The sequence below is a fragment of the Sorex fumeus genome, unplaced genomic scaffold (assembly GCF_029834395.1).
Source record: "Sorex fumeus unplaced genomic scaffold, SorFum_2.1 ptg000051l, whole genome shotgun sequence".
Taxonomy (NCBI): Eukaryota; Metazoa; Chordata; class Mammalia; order Eulipotyphla; family Soricidae; genus Sorex; species Sorex fumeus.
The window spans coordinates 32710404-32729308 of NW_026606108.1; the positions used below are offsets into that span (position 1 = coordinate 32710404).

General features: G+C 46.9%; 3 protein-coding genes across 4 annotated transcripts; 2 read left to right on the plus strand and 1 right to left on the minus strand.

Moving 5' to 3' along the window:
• Positions 1 to 479: 479 nt before the first annotated feature.
• Positions 480 to 4775, minus strand: GDF9 (growth differentiation factor 9). Of its 2 annotated transcripts, XM_056124278.1 has the most exons (3): positions 4147 to 4775; positions 1542 to 1582; positions 480 to 1385 (listed from the first exon to the last, which is right to left on the minus strand). In XM_056124278.1, exons 1-3 carry the CDS (start codon positions 4538 to 4540, stop codon positions 636 to 638), a joined length of 1185 nt encoding a protein of 394 aa, XP_055980253.1. In that variant the 5' UTR covers positions 4541 to 4775; the 3' UTR covers positions 480 to 635. The 2 variants fall into 2 exon arrangements, with proteins under 2 accessions (XP_055980253.1, XP_055980252.1); XM_056124277.1 differs by having other exon boundaries at positions 480 to 1582.
• Positions 4776 to 9372: 4597 nt separating this feature from the next.
• Positions 9373 to 10580, plus strand: LOC130032734 (cytochrome b-c1 complex subunit 8). The gene is made up of 3 exons (XM_056124279.1): positions 9373 to 9525; positions 9691 to 9858; positions 10403 to 10580. Exons 1-3 carry the CDS (start codon positions 9420 to 9422, stop codon positions 10495 to 10497), a joined length of 369 nt encoding a protein of 122 aa, XP_055980254.1. The 5' UTR covers positions 9373 to 9419; the 3' UTR covers positions 10498 to 10580.
• A 6607-nt stretch (positions 10581 to 17187) lies between these two features.
• Positions 17188 to 18048, plus strand: LEAP2 (liver enriched antimicrobial peptide 2). Its single transcript, XM_056124280.1, has 3 exons — positions 17188 to 17283; positions 17455 to 17594; positions 17820 to 18048. The coding sequence occupies exons 1-3, from the start codon at positions 17227 to 17229 to the stop codon at positions 17854 to 17856; spliced, it is 234 nt and encodes a 77-aa protein (XP_055980255.1). The 5' UTR covers positions 17188 to 17226; the 3' UTR covers positions 17857 to 18048.
• Positions 18049 to 18905: the final 857 nt, after the last annotated feature.

The following is an 18905-nucleotide window of genomic DNA, read 5'->3' on the forward strand; positions in this document are numbered from 1 at the left end:
TCTTCAATCCCCAAAAGTCCATTTAAAAGCAATCATTGGGGCCATATACTATAGCAGGTAGGGCACTTGCCTTTCTCGTGGTGAAGCTGGGTTCACTCACCTCATATGGTCCTCGAGCCCCACCAGTAATAATCCCTGTATATAGAGTTAGAAGTCTGAGCACTGCTGGGTCACACCCAAAACACAAAAACAATTTAAATAAAAGCAATCACTATGTAATTACATACACACATATACACAGAGAAGATATGTGCCACCGACAAGAATTTATTCTATTGATGAGTAAGACTAATAGTACTCTGGATGATCTGGAGTTATATTTCCAAACAAAATCTATACTAGTTCTCCCCTCCTCAAAAACACTATATCCAAAAGACTCCTGTGAAAAGGAAAAAAAAATAGGGAAAAACATAAAGCTATTCAAAATAATTACGTTTCACTTGCATTTGGGAATACAAAGGTTATCCTACACTGTTGTCACAGAAAAAGCTACTCTTCATATGGTCCTGCTTGTACAGCTCTTCTGCCATTTACACTTAGAGAAAGGCACACAGGTCTGTCTCTTGAAGCAGAGAGGGGAATGTGGCACTGACTTTGCCCATGAGACTCCAGGCTTCAGGTTAGAGGACCACAGGCTAACGGCAGGTGCATTTTGTGGCTATCATATCTTCATATTCTTTATAAGCAATTGAGCCATCGGGCTCAATAGTCAAAACACTCAAGGGGCTGTATTTGGCTGGCACACATGATGGTTTGGGCACCGAGGAGTCAAGCTTCTCATAAATGATATTCTGTACCATGGTGTGAACTGGAGAACCATACCGATGCCCGACTGCCCTTGGACAGTCCCCTTTACAGTACCGTGGGTTGTACCTGTGTGGGGCCACAATCCAGTTGTCCCATTTCAGCTGACTAAAGCTAAGTCTAAAGTCATGGAGCTCGCACTCATTTTGGGGAAAAAGGAACTGTTTGAAATATTCACTGAGGTTCAAGGAAGTTGGAACCAGAGGCTTCTTTAACTCTGAGCTGCCAGTTTTTTGATCCCTTCGGGCACGGGAAGACCTTGAAACCACAGCGGGCTCCATGCGGTGATGGGCAGGCAGACCTCTCTTGTGGTGGCGACACTGGGCAGGTCTCCTCTGTGAGTGGACGGAATACCACCTGTGATAAGCCTGGGTGCTTGTGTCATTCAGATACAAAAGCAATGAGGGGCGCACCAGAAGAGGCAAGTTCCATGTGCCGTCCTGGGCTGAAGACTGTGGCTGCTCTTTCATGCAAGTCAAGTTCACGGCCATGAGAATGCTTCTCTTGTTGGAGGCCACGAACGGTTGAAGGAGACTGGTCACATCCATCTCGAGCCATTTGTGCTTCTTCTGAAATTCAAGCTGGGAGTTAAAAGTAACTCTTGGAAGAGACTTGAGAAGAAATTCTGGCTCTTTTATTACCAAGTTGCACATACATTTAGCAGTAGAGGGAAAAGACAGGGAGTTGTTAAACGTGTAGAGCAAGACTGATTTCAGTAAGTGTTCAACGGCACTCACACGATCCAGGTTAAACAGCAGGTCCACGGATGAAAGGCTTCCTGAGAAGAGAAACAGCCCAGTGGCAGAAGTTGAATACAAACCCACTGGTACAGGAAGTCAAGGAATTAGGATTTCATAAAACTCCATCACCCTTTCTCTCTTCTGACTTCCTTAAAGCCTCAAGAAAGGAGAGAAGGGGCTGGACTCAAAGGGCTGAGTGCATGCAGAATCCCAGGGTTGGATCTGCAGCACCCCTGAACAACTCCAGGTATAGTCACCCTTTCCCTGAAAAATAATTAAGGAAGAGCAGTTATCCCAAAATGAAGTTCATTGGAATTGTAAGTACCTGCCAGGAACTACAATTCTCTTTGTCACCATAAACTCAGAATAGCCAGGGTGGTGAGTCAAAGCAACAGGGAATTACTGTGTTATAAAGCAATACAATTTAAATGCCAGTCCAGACCACAGAAGTGTTCTACAGTGCTGGAAAAAGTCATTGCCACTTCACTGACGGAGGCCTTCTACCACCAGTCTGCAGGTGTACAATAAAACTGATTTTTTAGAATCTTAATAATTTGCTCCAATCAGAGAGGAAACAGTGTTTTCTAGAGGAAAAGGTTTTGGGGCTGGTCCCCAAATGGTGCCCTGAGTACCTGGAGTGATCCCTGAGCACAGGGATAGGAGTAAATCCTGAGCACTGCCAGGTGTGGCCCAGAAACAAACCACAAAAAACCAACAACAATAACAAAAAAAAAAATAAAAGAGGAGAAAGTTTTAGAGGAATCTTTTTTACAGCTAAGGTTCCCAAACTTATTTAGCCTAACCCACTTTTTAGAAAAAAAAATCACTCAGTGCCACCCATTCCTTAAAATCTTTTTTCTTCTTTTTGTTTTGGGGCCACATCCAGAAATAATCTGGGATCACTCCTGGCTGGACTCGGGTGACCATAAGCATGCCAGACAAACACCCTACCTGCTATACAATCTCTCCAGCACACCTCTCCACCCTCACCCAAATCCACTGTCTCTAAGCAAACAGAAAGTTCCTTCCAATAGCACCTAAGGGGCTGGAGAGATAGTACAGTGGGTGGGGTGCTTGCCTTGCACTTGGCTGACCTGGCTTCAATCCCTGGTACCACATATTATAACCCAATACTACCAGGAGTGATCCCTGAGTGCAGAGCCAGGAGTAAGCCTTGAACACAGATATAACCCCAAAACACTTAAAATGAAACAAGACAAAACAAATAAATCCCCCCACCCCCGCCTCCGCCCCAAATAGCAGCTGATACTACAACTACGGCCTGACTGGATCATTCTAGCACCCCGCAGAGGGCAGAATTACCCACTCTGGAATACATTAGAGTATCTATCACTTGTTATGGAAAACATTGATCCAGGGAAAACTGTAATGAAATTATTTGCTTGACTCATTAAGATGATATTCTAAGCCCTAATGGACAACAGATAGTCAATGAAGATATAATTATTGAAATTAATTTGAAACACTTGAGTCTGACAATAAGCAAAGGCTCTGAAATTGAACATCAAGGTAGATGTGAGCTTTAAACAGCCGCAAACCATCAGTTGAGTCAAACAGTTATTCTGTAAGCAATGACCTAGCAAGCAAAGATTTTTTCTGCACTGAGGATGAAACCTAGAGCCCACACTAGTAAGGCAAGTGCTCTCCCTCTGAGCCAAGGCCCTAGCCCCCGTAGTAGTTCGGTTTTTTATTTTATTTTATTTATTTTTGGTTTATGGGCCACATCTGGTGATGCTCAGGTGTTACTCGTGGCAGTGTTGGGGGACCACATGGGATTTCTGGGGATCGAACCCAGGTTGGCCACGTGCAAGGCAAGTGACTTACCCCCTGTACTATCTCTCTGCAACCCTTTAGCTTTTTCTTTGTTTTTGTTTTTTAAAAGCCACTGATCCTTTCTCTTTCACACGATACCAAGCTGCTTAATAAAAACATTTTGTTCGGGGCTGGAGCGACAGCACAGGAGGTAGGGCGCTTGCCTTGCATGGGGCCGACCTGGGTTCGATTCCCAGCATCCCATATGGTCCCCCGAGCACCGCCAGGAGTAATTCCTGAGTACAGAACCAGGAGTAACCTCTGTGCACCGCCGGGTATGACCCAAAAAGCAAAACAAAAACAGAAACAAAAACAAAAAACCATTTTGTTCTTGTAAAAACCTATCCCAAAGGGGCACTTAAGTGCCCAGAAACCAAGGGGAACACATCTAAAAAAGCACACCAATAGCTCCATGAGTTGTTTGATGCCCATTTCAAGGCTAGAACTGGTAAAATGGAAAGAATAAGTCAAAATATCTGGTTTTTAGTCTTGATTCTGTGACTAAGAACAGGACGCCAACCTCCAGCAACATTCTTGTCAGCCCTTAGAGCCACAGTCTTCTGGGTCTAGCCATTTTAGACCCCAGTTCACCTGCAGGGGGCAGGAGGCAATAGGAAGAAATAAACTAAGCACCAGATTTACTTGGATTTGGCTATTGAACAGCAGACAAAATAAAATGCAATTCCAGGAGGGAGCATTCTAAAACTGAAAAGCAGAGGTAAATACTATTCTTCCCGCTCCCCCCATAAAGCAATCTGCTCCTACACACCTGTTACCTGGTCTCCAGGAGACTGCTTGTGCTGGGCACAGGGGGTGAAAAGCCGGACAGTGTTGTAGAGGTGACTTCTGTTGGATTTGGGGATCCCTTCTTTGGTTGCGTATGCCTTATAGAGCCTCTTCATGTAGCGCAAAGCCCGGGAATCAGGCTGCAGCCTGGGGGTCCCACCTTGCTCATCATAGAGAACCTTGAAGAGAGGGGGAAGGAGGCCGGGTCTCTCTCTCCCATCTAGCGGCTGCAGCAAAGACCAAGGCGCAGCCCCAGATTCCAACTCGGCGCTATTCGCAATCTGCGCCTCAACCCTGGATGCCCGAGAACCAAGAATAATAGGAAAACACAGCCAAGCCACGCAGCCAAACCAAAGAAATCTGTGTGGAAGCGCCATGGCTTGGAAGAACTAGAGAGAAACACATTTCCCCATCTCCTTTTCCCGAAAAGTCAGAAAGAGCTTGGCTTGGTTTCTTAAATAAAATTTAGGTGTGTGGGTGGATTGCGGGTAATTCTGTAATCAGATCTCAAGAAGGCCTACCTGAAGAGATTGCTTTTATCAGGTGTATATCAAGCAGCTGGGAAACCCTAATTATCCAATTTATCTTCATTAGTTTTACCTAATTTTTCTCTTCCCCTATCCCTGGCTTTTTAAAATTATTATTATTATTATATTATTTTTATGGTGCCAAGGGCTTGAACTCTGGACTTCTCTTACACAATGGCAAGTGCTCTACCACTGAGCTACATTCCCACACAAAGCCAGTCTCCCCACCCCCATCACCTTTTTTTTTTTTTACTTTTCTGGTTTTGGGGCAATACCTAGCGGTGCTCACGGATTATTCCTGGTTCTATGCTCAGGGATCACTCCTGGTGGTGCTTGGGAGATTATATGTGGTGCCAAGGCCAGAGCCCAGGTTGGCTGTATGAAAGGCAAATGCCTTAGCCACTGTACTATCTCTTCAATCCACCCACTCTCTATTTAAAATAGGGCCACGCTGGAGGTGCTCAGAAACTGGGCAGATACTGTTTTCCTGGATAGAGATACACCCTGGGTAGTGAGGGCCTGGAGGTTTGGTGGTGAAGTTCTCAAAGGAGCTAGACTCCATGATGTGGAGGTTGGGGGGAGTGGCATATTATAATGAGATTGAACTGAGGGCACGGACTCAGCATCTCGAGCTACACCTCCAGCCAGTTTTCTGAGCTGTTTAATTTTTTTTTTTATTAGTGAAACACCATGAGGTACAGTTGTAGACTCACAAGTTCTAGCGCCTGGGCTTCAGCCATACAATGATCGAGTGCCCATCCCTCCACCAGTACCCATTCTCCACCACCCCTAATCCCAGTATCCCTCCCACCCCCCCCCATCCCCTCATCCCACCCTCCCTCCATGGCAGGGCACTCCCTCCTGTTCTCTCTCTCCTTCTGGGTGCTGTGGCCTGCAAAAGAGAAATTGAGTGGCAGTCATGTTCAGTCTATAGTTTACTTTCAGCATGCATCTCCCATCCTGGGCAGATCTTCCCAACACCCTTTATTTGGTGCTTCCTTCTCTATCTGAGCTGCCTTTACCCCTAGTGTATGCGGCTGGCCTCCAAGCCATGGAGTAAACCTCATGGTACTTATCTTGGCTATTCTTGGGTGTTAGTCTCCTACTTTGTTACTTTATGTTCCCCAGATGAATGCAATCTTTCTATGTCTGTCCCTCTCTTTCTGACTCATTTTGCTTAGCATGATACTTCCCATGTAGTACCACTTATATGTAAATTTCATGACTTCACCCTTTCTAACATGAGCTGTTTAATTAAAAGGCTAAGAAAACTTGAGAAATGATCTTAAAATAAAACCTTGCTTTTGTTGTCCATTTTCTTTTTTTTTTAATTTTATTGAATCAAATAAAACTGGTAGCTAGGCAGTTAGGGCTGGGGTGATAGTACAGCAGGTAGGGCATTTGCTTTGCATGCGGTCGACCCGGGTTCAATTCCTCCGCCCCTCTCGGAGAGCCCAGCAAGCTACCGAGAGTATCTTGCCCACACGGCAAAACCTGGCAAGCTCCCTGTGGCATATCCGATATGCCAAAAACAGTAACAACAAGTCTCACAATTTGTTTGAGATATTACTAGTGCTCGCTCGAGAACAACGGGAGGACAGTGCTACAGTGCTACAGCTAGGCAGTTACAACCACCAACTGTCCCCACTGTGTAATTCCATCAACAGCCAAGATCCAGAGATTACAAAACAAGCTCCCAGAAGCATGCGGGTTCTCGCTCTCAGAGAACCTGGCAGGTTACCGAGAGTCTGGCAAGTTCCCCATGGCGTATTCAATATGCCAAAACCCAGTAACAATGACGGGTCTCATTCCCCTGACCCTGAAAGAGCCTCCACTGTGGCACTTGCTAAAATCTCAGGGCTAGGATGAATGGAGACATTACTGGTGCTTGCTCGAGGAAATCGATGGACAGGATGACAGTGATACAGTGATACTGAATCACTGTGAGATAGTTACACACTTTCATGTTTGGCTTACAATCACACAATGATCAAACACCCATCCCTTCACCAGTGCACACTCCCTACACCAATATCCCTGGTATAGCCCCCCCCTTCCCACCCTCCTCTTGCCTCCATGGCAGACAATATTCCCCATACTCTCTCTCTACTTTTGGGCATTATGGTTTGCAATGCAGATACTGAGGGGTTATCCTGTTTGGATCCATTATCTTCTTTCAGCACACATCTCCCATCTCGACCAGTTCCTCCAGCCATCACTTTCTTAGTGACCCCTTTCCAGAAGTGGTATTGCAGGGTCATATGGAAGCTCAATTTCTAGTTTCTTTTTTCTTTTTGGGTCACACCCAGCGATGCACAGGGGTTACTCCTGGTTCATGCACTCAGGAATTACTCCTGGCCATGCTCAGGGGACCATATGGGATGCTGGGAATTGAACCCAGGTTGGGCCGTGTGTGCAAGGCAAACACCCTACCCGCTGTGCTATCACTCCAGCCCCTCAATTTCTAGTTTTTGAAGGACTGTCCATATTGTTTTCCAGCTATTCCAGCTGCCTTCTCCCCTCCGCTCATGAGGCAGGCTTCCAGCTATGGAGCAATCTTCCTGGCCCGTGTATCTACTATCCTTGTCAGCCTCATGTTATGTTGTTTTCTACTCCACAAAAGAGTGCAGTCCTTCTATGTCTGTCCCTCTTTTTCTTGCTCATTTTACTTAGCATGATACTCTCCAGGTCTACCCATTTATAAGCAAATTTCATGACTTCATCTCTCCTAACAGTTGCATAGTATTTCATTGTGTAGATAGATGTTCTGAAGTTTATTTAACCAGTCATCTGTTCTACGGCACTTGGGTTGTTTCCTTGTTGTCCATTTTCTTGGGTCACACCTCACTGGCTTCTCTGAGCTCCCTGTTTGAGGCAGAGAGGTTGCCTTAGGTGATGCTGGGGCTGACCCAATGGTGATGAGTTTTCAACATGCAAAGCAGCTTACGACACTCAGGCCCCTGAACATCTCCCAGAACTTTAAGATACATATTTTTCTCTTTTTTGAATTTTGAGCCTACAGGTCAGGGATTAATCCTGGTGGTGTGCAGAGAAACATACTTGGTAGGGATGAACTGGCATCTGCCAAGTACAAGACAAATGCCTGAAACTCTGTGATCTCTCTAGACCCAAGATTAGAATTTTTTATGTGCCTTCTGTGTGTGGTGAAATTTCCAATTGGAAAGCTAATTTTCAGGATGATGTGCAGATTTACTGGTATGTTCTGTTGGGTTTACTCTCTTCTAGCTTCATCACCACTGCTACCACTTTCAGGGCCTCAGAATAACTACTGTGAGTTTGGAGGGTGAATGTCACAGCTGACACTGAGATTCCAGAGATCTGGGAACTAGCAGGTTCCTAGTCGTTCCAGTATAGTTCAGTCTTAAGTAAGCTAGGTGCTTGGAGAAGCCCAATATGCTTTTTAAAATGAGGACATTACCTTCAACCCTGACAACTGATCTCAAGGGCCAACGACAGGCTCAAGGATCCAAAGGGCTGGCAGCATGCTGGAGGTCAAGTCTGGATCCTCCTGCACTACCTGGACTTAGCCCCTGAGCACTAAAAGAATGACCCTATATATGTCACATATATAGTGTCTTTACTCTTATTTACTGTGCACATTCATTTAATTGCATAGCTGTCTATGTATTTGGTTTTGGGGTCACACTCGGCCGCACTCAGGGCTTACTCCTGGCTCTGTGCTAAGTCAGTCCTCAGTCCCTGGGGAGCACAGGGGATCAAAAGCGGTGCCAAGGATCAAACCTAGGTTGGCCACATGGCAAGGCGGCAAGTGCCTTAAGGATCCCAGGCATCTCACCTCTACACATTTTTGAATGAAAGGTTTAGAGATGTTCAGTTCCTAGAAAATGCTTTTTTCAGCTTATCAAACGGTGGTGGGTCTGGCTAGGGGACTGTAGTTAACTGCTGTACTTGTGTCCGGGCCTGGGGGCTGCAAGCCGGCTGGAGATTTTGCTTTAGGATGAACTGACCAAGGCGCACCATAAACGGGGCTGAGAAAACGAGCGACGCGGCAACACCCTTAAGGAACTGGGTTGGCTGGTACAAAGTCAATCCCCCGGGGCCAAGAGAACCGGCCCGTGCGGTCCCTCTGTCAGGGCGGGTGTGCGTGCCAACCTGAAACCAGCGTGCGCCCTGTGGAAAGGCACGTTCCGAAAACACCGCTTCCCCCGGGATCCGGGAGGTGTGTGAAGGGGGACGAGGCCCTCGACTGCCCGGTGCGCCCCGCCGGCGGGCTCGGTGGGCCACCACTATACAATGACTGCAATTATTTTCTTGAGGCGGAAACGTGAGGAAAAACCTGGGCATTCCCGCCGGGAAGGCTGCCAGGGGATGGACGGCAGCAGCTGAGCCGCCCCACGTGGGCGTCCCTAACTCAAGTCTGTCCCAGGGCCGCAGACGGCGGGACACTGTGAGAAAAGTGCTCCCGGCCAGTGCTGCCCCGGCAACTGGGCTGGCCCCTTTCCTCGTTACCTCTTTTGTTACCTCTCGTTAACCCCTGGGCGCCCGGCCGCTTCCTGCGGCTCCACTGAAAGTCGGGCAAGAGAGCGGGGGGGTTCCGAGGAGAAACGCAAGGGCCTCAGGGGTAGCCCCGGGATCCTAAAGTCGGCTCAGAGCCCGCCAGGCCGAAGGGCCGCCCACTTGGGTCCCCGGGTCAGGGTTCGTTTCTCCCGACCCCGAGCTACAGCACCCGCCCCGCGGACGGCGAGAAATGGTACCTCCCGGAAGTGACCTCGCGGGCGGCCAGCGCCGCTTCCGCTTCCGCCGGAAGAGGAGGGCGGACTCAGCCCACGGCCTTGGAGGGCGAGGTGACCCCGGTGCGGATTCTGGTGTGGGTCGGGTGGCTCCTGGCAGCTTGAGGACGCTCGCTGCCTGGACCGGGGAAGAGGACGAACGCCAGGGAGGGCATCTCGGGTTGGGGCCGGCGCGTGCCGGGACCGGATCAAACGACTGTCGTCCCCTCCTTCCCCTTGGTCCTTCAGGGGCCGCCGCGACGATGGGCCGTGAGTTCGGGCACCTGGCGCGGATGCGGCATGTGATCTCCTACAGCCTGTCTCCCTTCGAACAGCGCGCCTTCCCGCACTATTTCAGCAGGGGCATCCCCAACGTGCTGCGCCGCACGCAGGCGTCCATCCTCCGCGTGGTGCCGCGTAAGTAGGGGCTGCAGCCGGGTCGGCGGGAGGGACGGGGGGTTACCCCCGGCCAGTGCTCATCAACCTGCCCTGCACGCCCTATCGTTTCCCCATCTTCCACACTGAGGAATGTGAGTCACAGAGACCTTAAGTGACTGGCCCAAGGTCGCTTCCTGACTCCAGCGTTTCCCGCAGGGCATCTTTAACCTCTTCTCTCCCGGCGAGTGTTAACCGTGCAGCAGGTCGGGAGACTGATCCGCACAGCGTGGCCAACATGCTGCGAGCCACTTCAGTGGCTTCAGCCTTAGGAGGGTTAAACGGTGACGATTATGTGGTGCGAGTATTATCTCTTATCTCAAGATGACGTTTTTCCCGAGCAGGATATGGATAGACCATTTGGTCACCTGTAAAATAAGGGTGTAATGTAATCTTTCTGTATCATCTGGTTTAAAGTTTCTGGAAAACTAAAGAGAGGAGGCAGAATCTGGTCAACAGAAAAGAGGGCTGAGTCGTCCGTGCCTTCCCCAAACCCAGTTCTTTATTCTCCCTTTTCTTTCCAAAGCCTTTATAGGTTTTTACCTTGTCTACACGTGGGGGACCCAGGAATTTGAGAAGTCCAAGAGGAAGAATCCAGCCGACTATGAAAATGACTCATGAGCAGCTCATCTAGAACGTGGCTCCTCTTTGGGAGAGGAGTCTGCAGTTGCATCTCAGAGACTCAATAAAATTACTATGGGCTACACAGTGGTGTTTTGGCATTTTTGGGGACCATTCTTTAGTGTCATTTCTAGTACTGAAGGCCAGACCTCCATTCCTGAATGACTTGGGTTAGTCTGTGGGCTTGCTGAGTGATGGGGGCATACTCCACATTAATAATCCTCAAGATCAAGATTGCCCCTACAGATACTCTGCCATCTGCACATTTGTGAGAGGCACAAAGTGGGGAAAATGCTTGTGCCTGCTCCCATGTTAACAAAATCTAGTGACACTGAAAACTGGCAGGAACTCTTCCCTTTGCACAAGCAAGCTAGTTTTGTTTTTTTGGATCACAACAGAGGTGCTGGTGCAAGGGCTACTCCAGCTTTGTGTTTGTGGGGCCATTTGAGGCTGGGAATCAAACCCTGGACTCAGCTTGCAAAGAATGTGCTCAGCCCTTTGAGCTCTCCCTCTCCTTAAGCTCTTAAACCTTACTGCTGCCTTTGAAGTACTCTACTCGTCTTGCAGATGACACTGTCCTACATAGGAAAGTAATTTGCCTGCAATTATAAAGCCACTGAATAGTAGAGGCTGGTGCTGAAGTTTATGTGCCTAAAGCTATGGCATCCTGGGGCAAGAGATAGAACTACAGATGCTAAGTACTGCCAGGAGTGCTTAAATAAACCTGCCCTGTCTTCCCATAAGATGGGCCTCAGCCTGAGAAGACAGGTATAAAAAGGGAGAGAGGTAATCCCTTGACCTCTGAAGCTGGGGTCAGCAAAAGGGCTGAGTGTTTATTTCTGACAAAACAGTTTTATTTAGGAAACAGTTTAGAGTCCCAGGATGTAAATGAAGAGAAGTTACATGCCCCAAGCTAGAATGTAGAATAGATTAATTTTGTTTCTAAAACTTGTTTTTAACCCTATTTTCTCAGGCCCATTGCTAGTTTTTTTCTAGTGCCTTTCAATGATCTTTCTAGAAGGGAGGTGTGGATGGTGTCAGGGGTAAAACCCCGAGTCTCATATATGTGAGCATTTGCTCTCTACTACAGAGTTTATACACTTGCCCTTGAATTGCATTTTTTTGGGAGAGGGGGTTGTCTCTCCAGTGATGCTGGGGACCAATTCTGGTGTACTCAACTCTTGCAGAGCAAGCCTTAACTGTCAGTGCTCAGCCATAATGCAGTATTAATTTTAGGCCTGGAGGCACTCAGGGTCACATGGGTCACCCAGCAGAACTAGGGCACTAGTGGTGCTGGGGGGAGGGGAGGGGAAACACTTTGCCAGGGTTCACCCTAAGAACACGAAGCATGCTAAGTACACTACGCACACTACCATTTGAGCTAGCTGTCCAGTCTCTGAACTGAAAAAAATTTAATTAAAAAGTTGTTTTTTGAGCCACAGCCAGCTCTGCTCTAGGTTTATTTCTGGTTACTTGCTCGAGGATCACTCACAAAGCTTACAGGACCTTACGCAGCACCAGGGATCAAACCAGGCTCGACCATGTGCAAAGCAAGCACCTTAATGCCCTGTACTATTTCTCCTGAATTACTATTTTTTTAAAATTTGAATTTTTCTCTATTAGAAAAAATTAAGTACTAGGATTTACAGTTACAGTGAGTTTTAGACATTCAATGTTCTAACACTAATCCCACCACCAATGTCAACTTCCCTCCGCCAGTGTTTTCAGTTTCCCTCAGACCCATCTTCCCTTTCCCCATGATTGCAGCCTTGACAGGCACATTTTTTTAGTTGTTGAAGTTTGGACCCCTGAATTTTAATTATCTTCTTAGTATAAAAGGAAACTCCCTTTCAACAAGAGATGGTGTACGCAGTCATTGGCTGATTTATGCTTCTGGTTCTGTTCCACTTCTAGAAACTACTTCCAAGGATACTTCCTGTTGGCCCAAATCAGCAATTTTCATGGTATTAAAATCTAACTCAGGCTATGAGCTTTTGATTTTTTCTTTTGTGGGCCACATCAGTGATGCTCAGGAGAGGCTAGGGGATTGAACCCAGGAGTTGGCCATATGCAAGGCAAGCATCTTACCTGCTACACTATCACTCCAGGCCCATCTTATCATTCCATTAGTTTTGGAGTCACACCAGGCAGTGGGTCACTTGCGGCAGTATTTGAAGTGCTGGGAATCAATATTAGGGCTTCAGCATGTAATGCATATGTGTTGGCTCTTTGGACTATCTCCCTGGTCCCGTATTTTTTCTAGCAACCAAAACTTAAAGATGAATAAAAAATTTTTGTACTGTAAGGTAGTCAGTCTGAGTATGAGAGTTGTGCCCATACTGTTTGGTATTCTCTTCCAGTGTCTTCATTTCAGTACAGGCAAGAAACCTGTATTCCTGAGCTTTTCAGGGCCCATTTAATGGATATTAAAACAAAGCTACAAGATTGTAATAGTGAAATAAGATCATTTGCATGACAAGGTGACACTGTTAATAAAGGACGTTAGATGATGCAAATTCTTGCCTCACCAAACGTGGGTCAACTTTCCTGTTTGGTAATTTGTTGGTTTATTCTTAGTACTTACTCTTTTTCTTGGCAAATAGTTGAATCTTGGAGAGTCCTTTGAGAATCTGATGAAAATTATGGACTTGGGTTGGGGTTGTGGCTCAGAAGTAGAGAACATGATTTGCAGTGAGACACTGGGTTCAATCCCTGGCAAACACACTCATGTGAACACATACACACCTCTGTGGATCAGAACAAGTTTCAAGTGGTTCACCTGCTAGAGAGGACCACTGCCTTGACAGCAACTAATCTCCTTTTCCCTCTTATTTTCATGTCAACCTTTCTAGGGAAGATGGTCCTTGTTTTGATCACTGTGATCACTGTCTTCCCATTGTTCATCGATTTGCTCGAGCGGGACCAGTAACATTGTGAGACTTGTTACTGTGTTTGGCATATCAATAACACCACAGGTAGCTTGTCAGGGTTTGCCGTGTTTTAAAGTTTTTTTTAATGGGCCACTCCTAGCAATACTGAGTGAGGGGTTACTCCTGTCTCTGTGCTCCATATGGGATGCCAGGGATTGAACCTGGGTCTGCTGTATGCAAGGCAAGTGCTCTACCATACTCTCTCTCTCCAGTCCAATGGAACTCATTTAATACTGACCTTATTTCTTTTTGATTCTTTCACCCCTCTACCATCTTAAAATCAAACTTATCTTTCTGAGCTCAGATGAGGCATTAGCCATTGGTCTGAATTCTGTTTATGCTTGAAGATATTTACTATGAAGAGGCTTTCACCTCTTCCACGGTGCTTCTCTACTTACTCTTGGGGGCTTAGAACCTCTGTGGCAAAGTGCTTAGGCAGTAGGGGAAGGTATGGTGAATGGGTACATCCCAGTACTTTCATACATGAAAGGGATCTGGGATAGGGGCCAGCCTGTAGAAATCCATCAAGAAAAGGAATCCAAGTGTACAATAGTACAGTAGGTAGGGAGGTTGCCTTCCATGTGGCAACCTAGGTTTGATCTTTAGCACCCCGTATGGTGCCTGAGCCTGCTGGGAGTGATCCCCGAGCACTCCCTGCCAAGAGTGATCCCAGAGCCAGGAGCAAGCCCTGAGTGATGCTGGGGGTGGCCCCAAACCATCTTTTTTTTTAAGGAAAGAATCTTAAGTAAGAACAGTCGCTGCCATGGGGATCAAGATCTGTAACCCCTTGGGGGTTTGCAGTCCTAGTACGGAACAGCCTCATCTACAGATGGGGTCCAAGCACTTACTTGTCCTAAAGCCCTTCTTTTCTTCAGCAGTACTCTTGCCCCCACAAGGATTTTTAGCTCTGGGATGCAGGAACTCTCCAGTCTTTCGGCAGAGTCCCTAAGATGCAGGCCAACCTAGTCCAGGTCCAGAGGTCTGTCAGTTACAGCCGGGAAAAACAGCAAATACACTTTGACCCTTTGTTGAAGTTTTACCTAGATTTTTTTTTTAATTAGGCTCCCCCTGCTAAGGGGAGAAAGTTCCCAATTACTGTCCAGCTCTAAGGTGCTCTCCTTCGATTGTTTCAATGAACTGCTGGTACTGATATACCCTTTCTTCCCATTTCATCCTAGGCAGCAGCAGAAAATGCCTGGGAATTATATTTGGAGTTACCAATCTACAAGCTATCAAATGTGCTCTAGTCTCATTTTCTTCTCGTGAATTAATCATTTGAGCTCCTAAATGGTGTTGGGGAAGCCTGAGAGATCTACTTCCATCTCTATAAAAAGTTCAGAGGCTGGCCTGGGGTCAGTTACCTACTTGGACTCCTGGTTCCTGCCTCCCAGCCCTGAGTTTTAACTATGGCAAGCATTGTTAAAGGTTGCTGAGAAATTCCTGCTGAGGGAACATGAACATATGTGTTTATCCATTAAGACTGCAGATTGCAGCGCTCAGAGACTTTTATTATTTTCATTAGAATCAAGTCTTATTGTATACAAAAGGAGTGAAGTGGCTAGAGATTGGTCACTCCAGCTATGAGAATGCTACTTTGCTTATGAATTTTGTTTTGCTCTTTCTTCCATTTATCTCATACACAATGGTGCTCAGGGCTTACTCCCAGCACTGTGCTCAGGAATCATTTTGGGCAGTATTTGGGGAACCATATGTGGTGCTGGAGATCAAACAAGGTTGGCTGTGTGGTGACAGGAATTGAACCTGGGCTGGCATTGCGCATGCTAAGCATTTTAGCCTCTGTATTATCTTTCTGGCTCCTTTTGCTCCATATTTAATGGAAGCGAGTGAAAATGTAAACAGCTACTGAGCTGGTGCAGATGATGCTGCTGGTTTTCCTCACACTGGTGTCTCTCCCAGGCAGACTCGTGTCTTTTCTTTGGAGCTGAGGTATGGGATACAACCACATCAATCCTTGAGCCACAAAGGCTTCCTCTGTGTTATCGCACCCAGGATAGAAAGCCCTTCTCCCCTCAGCACAAGGAACCCTGAGCTCCTGATTCCTCCTGCGGCTTTGATATTGGCTTTATAAATTGATGCAAAAGGCTAGCTTGACTTTGCTGGGTATAGGGCAGTAGAAGGAATTGCCCACTTTTGGAATGAGCCGTTTCCAAAGCCCATTTGGCACATCATTTCAGACTGGTTATGTAGAGGCTGGCACTGAGTCCTCAGACCCAAATGGCTCTAGGACATCATGTCGCCAAGTCTTTTGCTTACTAATCGGATTTGTGTTCTTACCCAATGTTCACTAGGTCATCACAGAACCTTCTCCCCAATCCACAAAGGCTCCCAATTAGGTTGCCTACTTGGGGTGGGTTTGGCTTAGTTCTTCTCTTAGTGTTCCTGAAGGGCAGGCAGTGGATCAGACCCGTGTAGTCATACCCTTCCCAGTTCCACCCCAGGAACCTGCCAAACCATCCTCTTCTTCCCTGGCCAAAGGATGGGCTACCAGCCTGTTTCACCTCCAGCCAGGCTCCATCTTTCCCACTTTTCCTTGGAGAACAAGCAGGTTCTTATCAAATATCCACCCTCTAGAGATGAGAAGGGAAGAAGTATGAGGCAAACTTTAAAGGAGGAAGACACCATAAAAAAATAATCTTGTTGCAATTCTCTTCATGGCTTATTCTTCCAGGCCATCATAGTATGATCTAATTTTTCTCCTTTACAGAGTTCGCTATTCCCCTCAAATTAACTAAACACCCCATGTTATTTAATAAGTGCTCCCGATTTAGATGCATACTACTTGGCATAGAAAGCTGCAGCAGCTTGATCTTTGGCCCTCGAGGTATCTCAGCCTTATTTCCCCAAGGCTGCTGGAAGGATCTGTACTGTGGAGGAAAGCCTGTTTATTCAAGAAACCACATTTGTCACCACCACAAAAGCTCTGCCAGAGCTTGGGAGGTGACTCAAAAGGGCTGCAGTGCATGCTATATAGACTGGAGCCCTGGCTTAGACCCCCAGCACTTCAGAGTTCTTTTGAGTACACACCAGCACCAGGAGTGTCCCCAATTTTACCCAATCCCAACCTCTCCCAGTGATATAGAAGCTACTCGTCATTCACATTTTACAAAACAAAATGCAACCTATTCACCTGCAGGTCAAGTTCATCTCACATTGGTCATCATAACCCGGTCCTGGGACAGGGTGAGTAGATCCAACTGAACTTGCCCCAACTGGGTCTCTGTTGCTGTAAGTTAAGAGTTCTGAAGCAGATAATTAGGGTGACTGCCCATGTATGCAGAGGGGATCTGAGGAAGCCATGCTGTCTAAGTACGGTGATAAGGGCCTTACCTAGTTGCCTACAGTAATAGACCAGTTAAGGGGGGTCACCAATGTCTCTGAGAACCTCATTCTATTTTGATCATAGAGTGATCTCACAGAGCTATTTTAAGAATCAATGTGTGCCAAGATGCCAGGCTTCCCTCAAGAGAATCACGTGGCTTTAAAATGAAGGGGTGTGTGTGTGTGTGGTGTTAGTGCTGACTTGATAAAATGGGTTAGGGTCCAAGCCAACAACATAACTACTCAAAGTCCAGATGAGGATCAGTAAATGCAACGTGCCTGAATGGTAGGCCTTGAGCACATTCCTCTGGTAGACATTAACTTATTAAATCGACCCTGATTGCAAATATAAACTTTGCCCCCATCTCATCTGGCAACCATAAAAGAGGTGGATTTCTGTCTATAAAAGGAAAAGGGAACAGCCCCCTGGCTTTCAAGTTCCAACATCCCCTCTGTCAAGATGTGGTTCCTCAAACTCTTTGCAGTGCTCATGCTCAGCCTACTGCTCTTGGGCCAGGTAAGGACACCTCTGCATGCATGCAGGCATGGAATGAGGTGCAAACCAGGATCAGAGCTGAGAAATAGCTCCTTTGCTGAGACTACTGAATTCTGGGGGACAGTGCTCTTCCAAGGTGTGTAGCAGGGTGCCAGCTCTTCCATGACTCAGGTGAATGCCTTCGCCTTACAGGTAAATGGCTCCCCAGTACCAGAACTGAGTGCTTCAAAGATAAGGATTCGAAGAATGACACCGTTTTGGAGAGGAGTTTCCCTCAGGCCCATTGGAGCTTCCTGTCGGGATGATTCTGAGTGCATCACAAAACTATGCAGGTACACCCCCACTGGGAACAGGGCTGGGACAGAGGCTTGGTAAGTTGGACAGAGAAATCAGCACATGGCACAGTGCTAAGAACAATGGGCCTGATGGACTGTCCCGGCTGAGGTGGGGTTTCTTCAAGGTGGGAGAAATCAAGTCAATAGGAAGGAATTGTAGCAGAGCTGGCTCTGGACACTGCTGGGCATTTGTCTTAAACACCCACTTTTCTATTCTCCTAGAAAAAGACACTGTTCTCTAAGTGTGGCCCAGGAATGAAGGACAGCCCAGGAACAGTGAACAGCACTCACGACAATGCTCCGTTCTATGGAATATTGACTAACCATTCTAGATGGAGACAAAGTGAAGCCGTCTTGTGTTTTTAATATTTAAAGACAGATGTATGCCTTAAATTGGTCTCCGTTCCTTCTTAACATGTTGATATGTAGATAAACTTAACTAACTTTGTCATATCAGAGTTTATTTTTCTATGTATACTATATATTAAATATCTCAAACAGAAATTCTGGCAGTCTGGAATTGAAGCTTTCAAGGGGAAGGAGGATTCACTCTGTATAAAGGAAAAAAGCATTGCCTAAATGATGTTAATTTCCAAATCTAGAAAGTTAAGTGAGTTAACGTTTGCCAAGGCAGAAGGGGATTTTGGAGGGGTCACACTCTGGCAATGAGTGCATGGATTGAATGCAGATGTCCCACATGCAAAGTATGTGTTTCTAGTCTTTTTCTTTATGGAAGGGTGGGGTGGCTTTTTTGAGTCATGCCTGGCAATGCTCAAGGATTACACCTGGCTCTGCACTCAGACATTACTCCTGGCGGTATCCAGGGGCCCACACAGGACACCAGAGATCAAACCTGGGTTAGCCATGTGCAAGGCAAATGCCCTACCCACTGTACTTTCACTCCAGCCCCACTGTCCTCACATTGCTCATCGATTTGCTCGAGCGGGTCCAGTAACATTGTTGTTACTGTGTTTCGCGTATCAAATATGTCACAGGGAGCTTGCCAGGCTTTGCCATGCAGGCTGAAAACTCTCGGTAGCTTGCTGGGCTCTCCGAGAGGGGCGTAATAATCAAACCCTGGTCAGCCGGGCAGCAGTGTGCAAGGCAAACACCCTACCACTGTGCTGTCGCTCCGGCCCACAAAATATATATTTCAATCCTTTGAATTACCTCCCCAGTCCAAGAAAAATTTCATTTAAGGGCCAGAGAGATGGCTCAGGGCTCATGCTTTATCATGCTCAAAGACCAGATTTCAATCTTCAGCACCACGTGTGCACCCACACAGCATCATCGGGTGTGGCCCGGGCA

Bases quoted from the DNA above. Each gene is read 5' to 3' on its own strand.
- GDF9 (XM_056124277.1), bottom strand. From the start codon at position 4,540: ATGGCGCTTCCACACAGATTTCTTTGGTTTGGCTGCGTGGCTTGGCTG. The intron at 1,583-4,146 runs GTGTGTAGGAGC...TTCTCTTCTCAG, and splicing joins TCCTGGAGACCAGGTAACAG to GAAGCCTTTCATCCGTGGAC.
- LOC130032734 (XM_056124279.1), top strand. From the start codon at position 9,420: ATGGTACCTCCCGGAAGTGACCTCGCGGGCGGCCAGCGCCGCTTCCGC. The intron at 9,526-9,690 runs GTGCGGATTCTG...TTGGTCCTTCAG, and splicing joins TGGAGGGCGAGGTGACCCCG to GGGCCGCCGCGACGATGGGC. The intron at 9,859-10,402 runs GTAAGTAGGGGC...TTCTTTCCAAAG, and splicing joins CATCCTCCGCGTGGTGCCGC to CCTTTATAGGTTTTTACCTT.
- LEAP2 (XM_056124280.1), top strand. From the start codon at position 17,227: ATGTGGTTCCTCAAACTCTTTGCAGTGCTCATGCTCAGCCTACTGCTC. The intron at 17,284-17,454 runs GTAAGGACACCT...TTCGCCTTACAG, and splicing joins GCCTACTGCTCTTGGGCCAG to GTAAATGGCTCCCCAGTACC. The intron at 17,595-17,819 runs GTACACCCCCAC...CTATTCTCCTAG, and splicing joins TGCATCACAAAACTATGCAG to AAAAAGACACTGTTCTCTAA.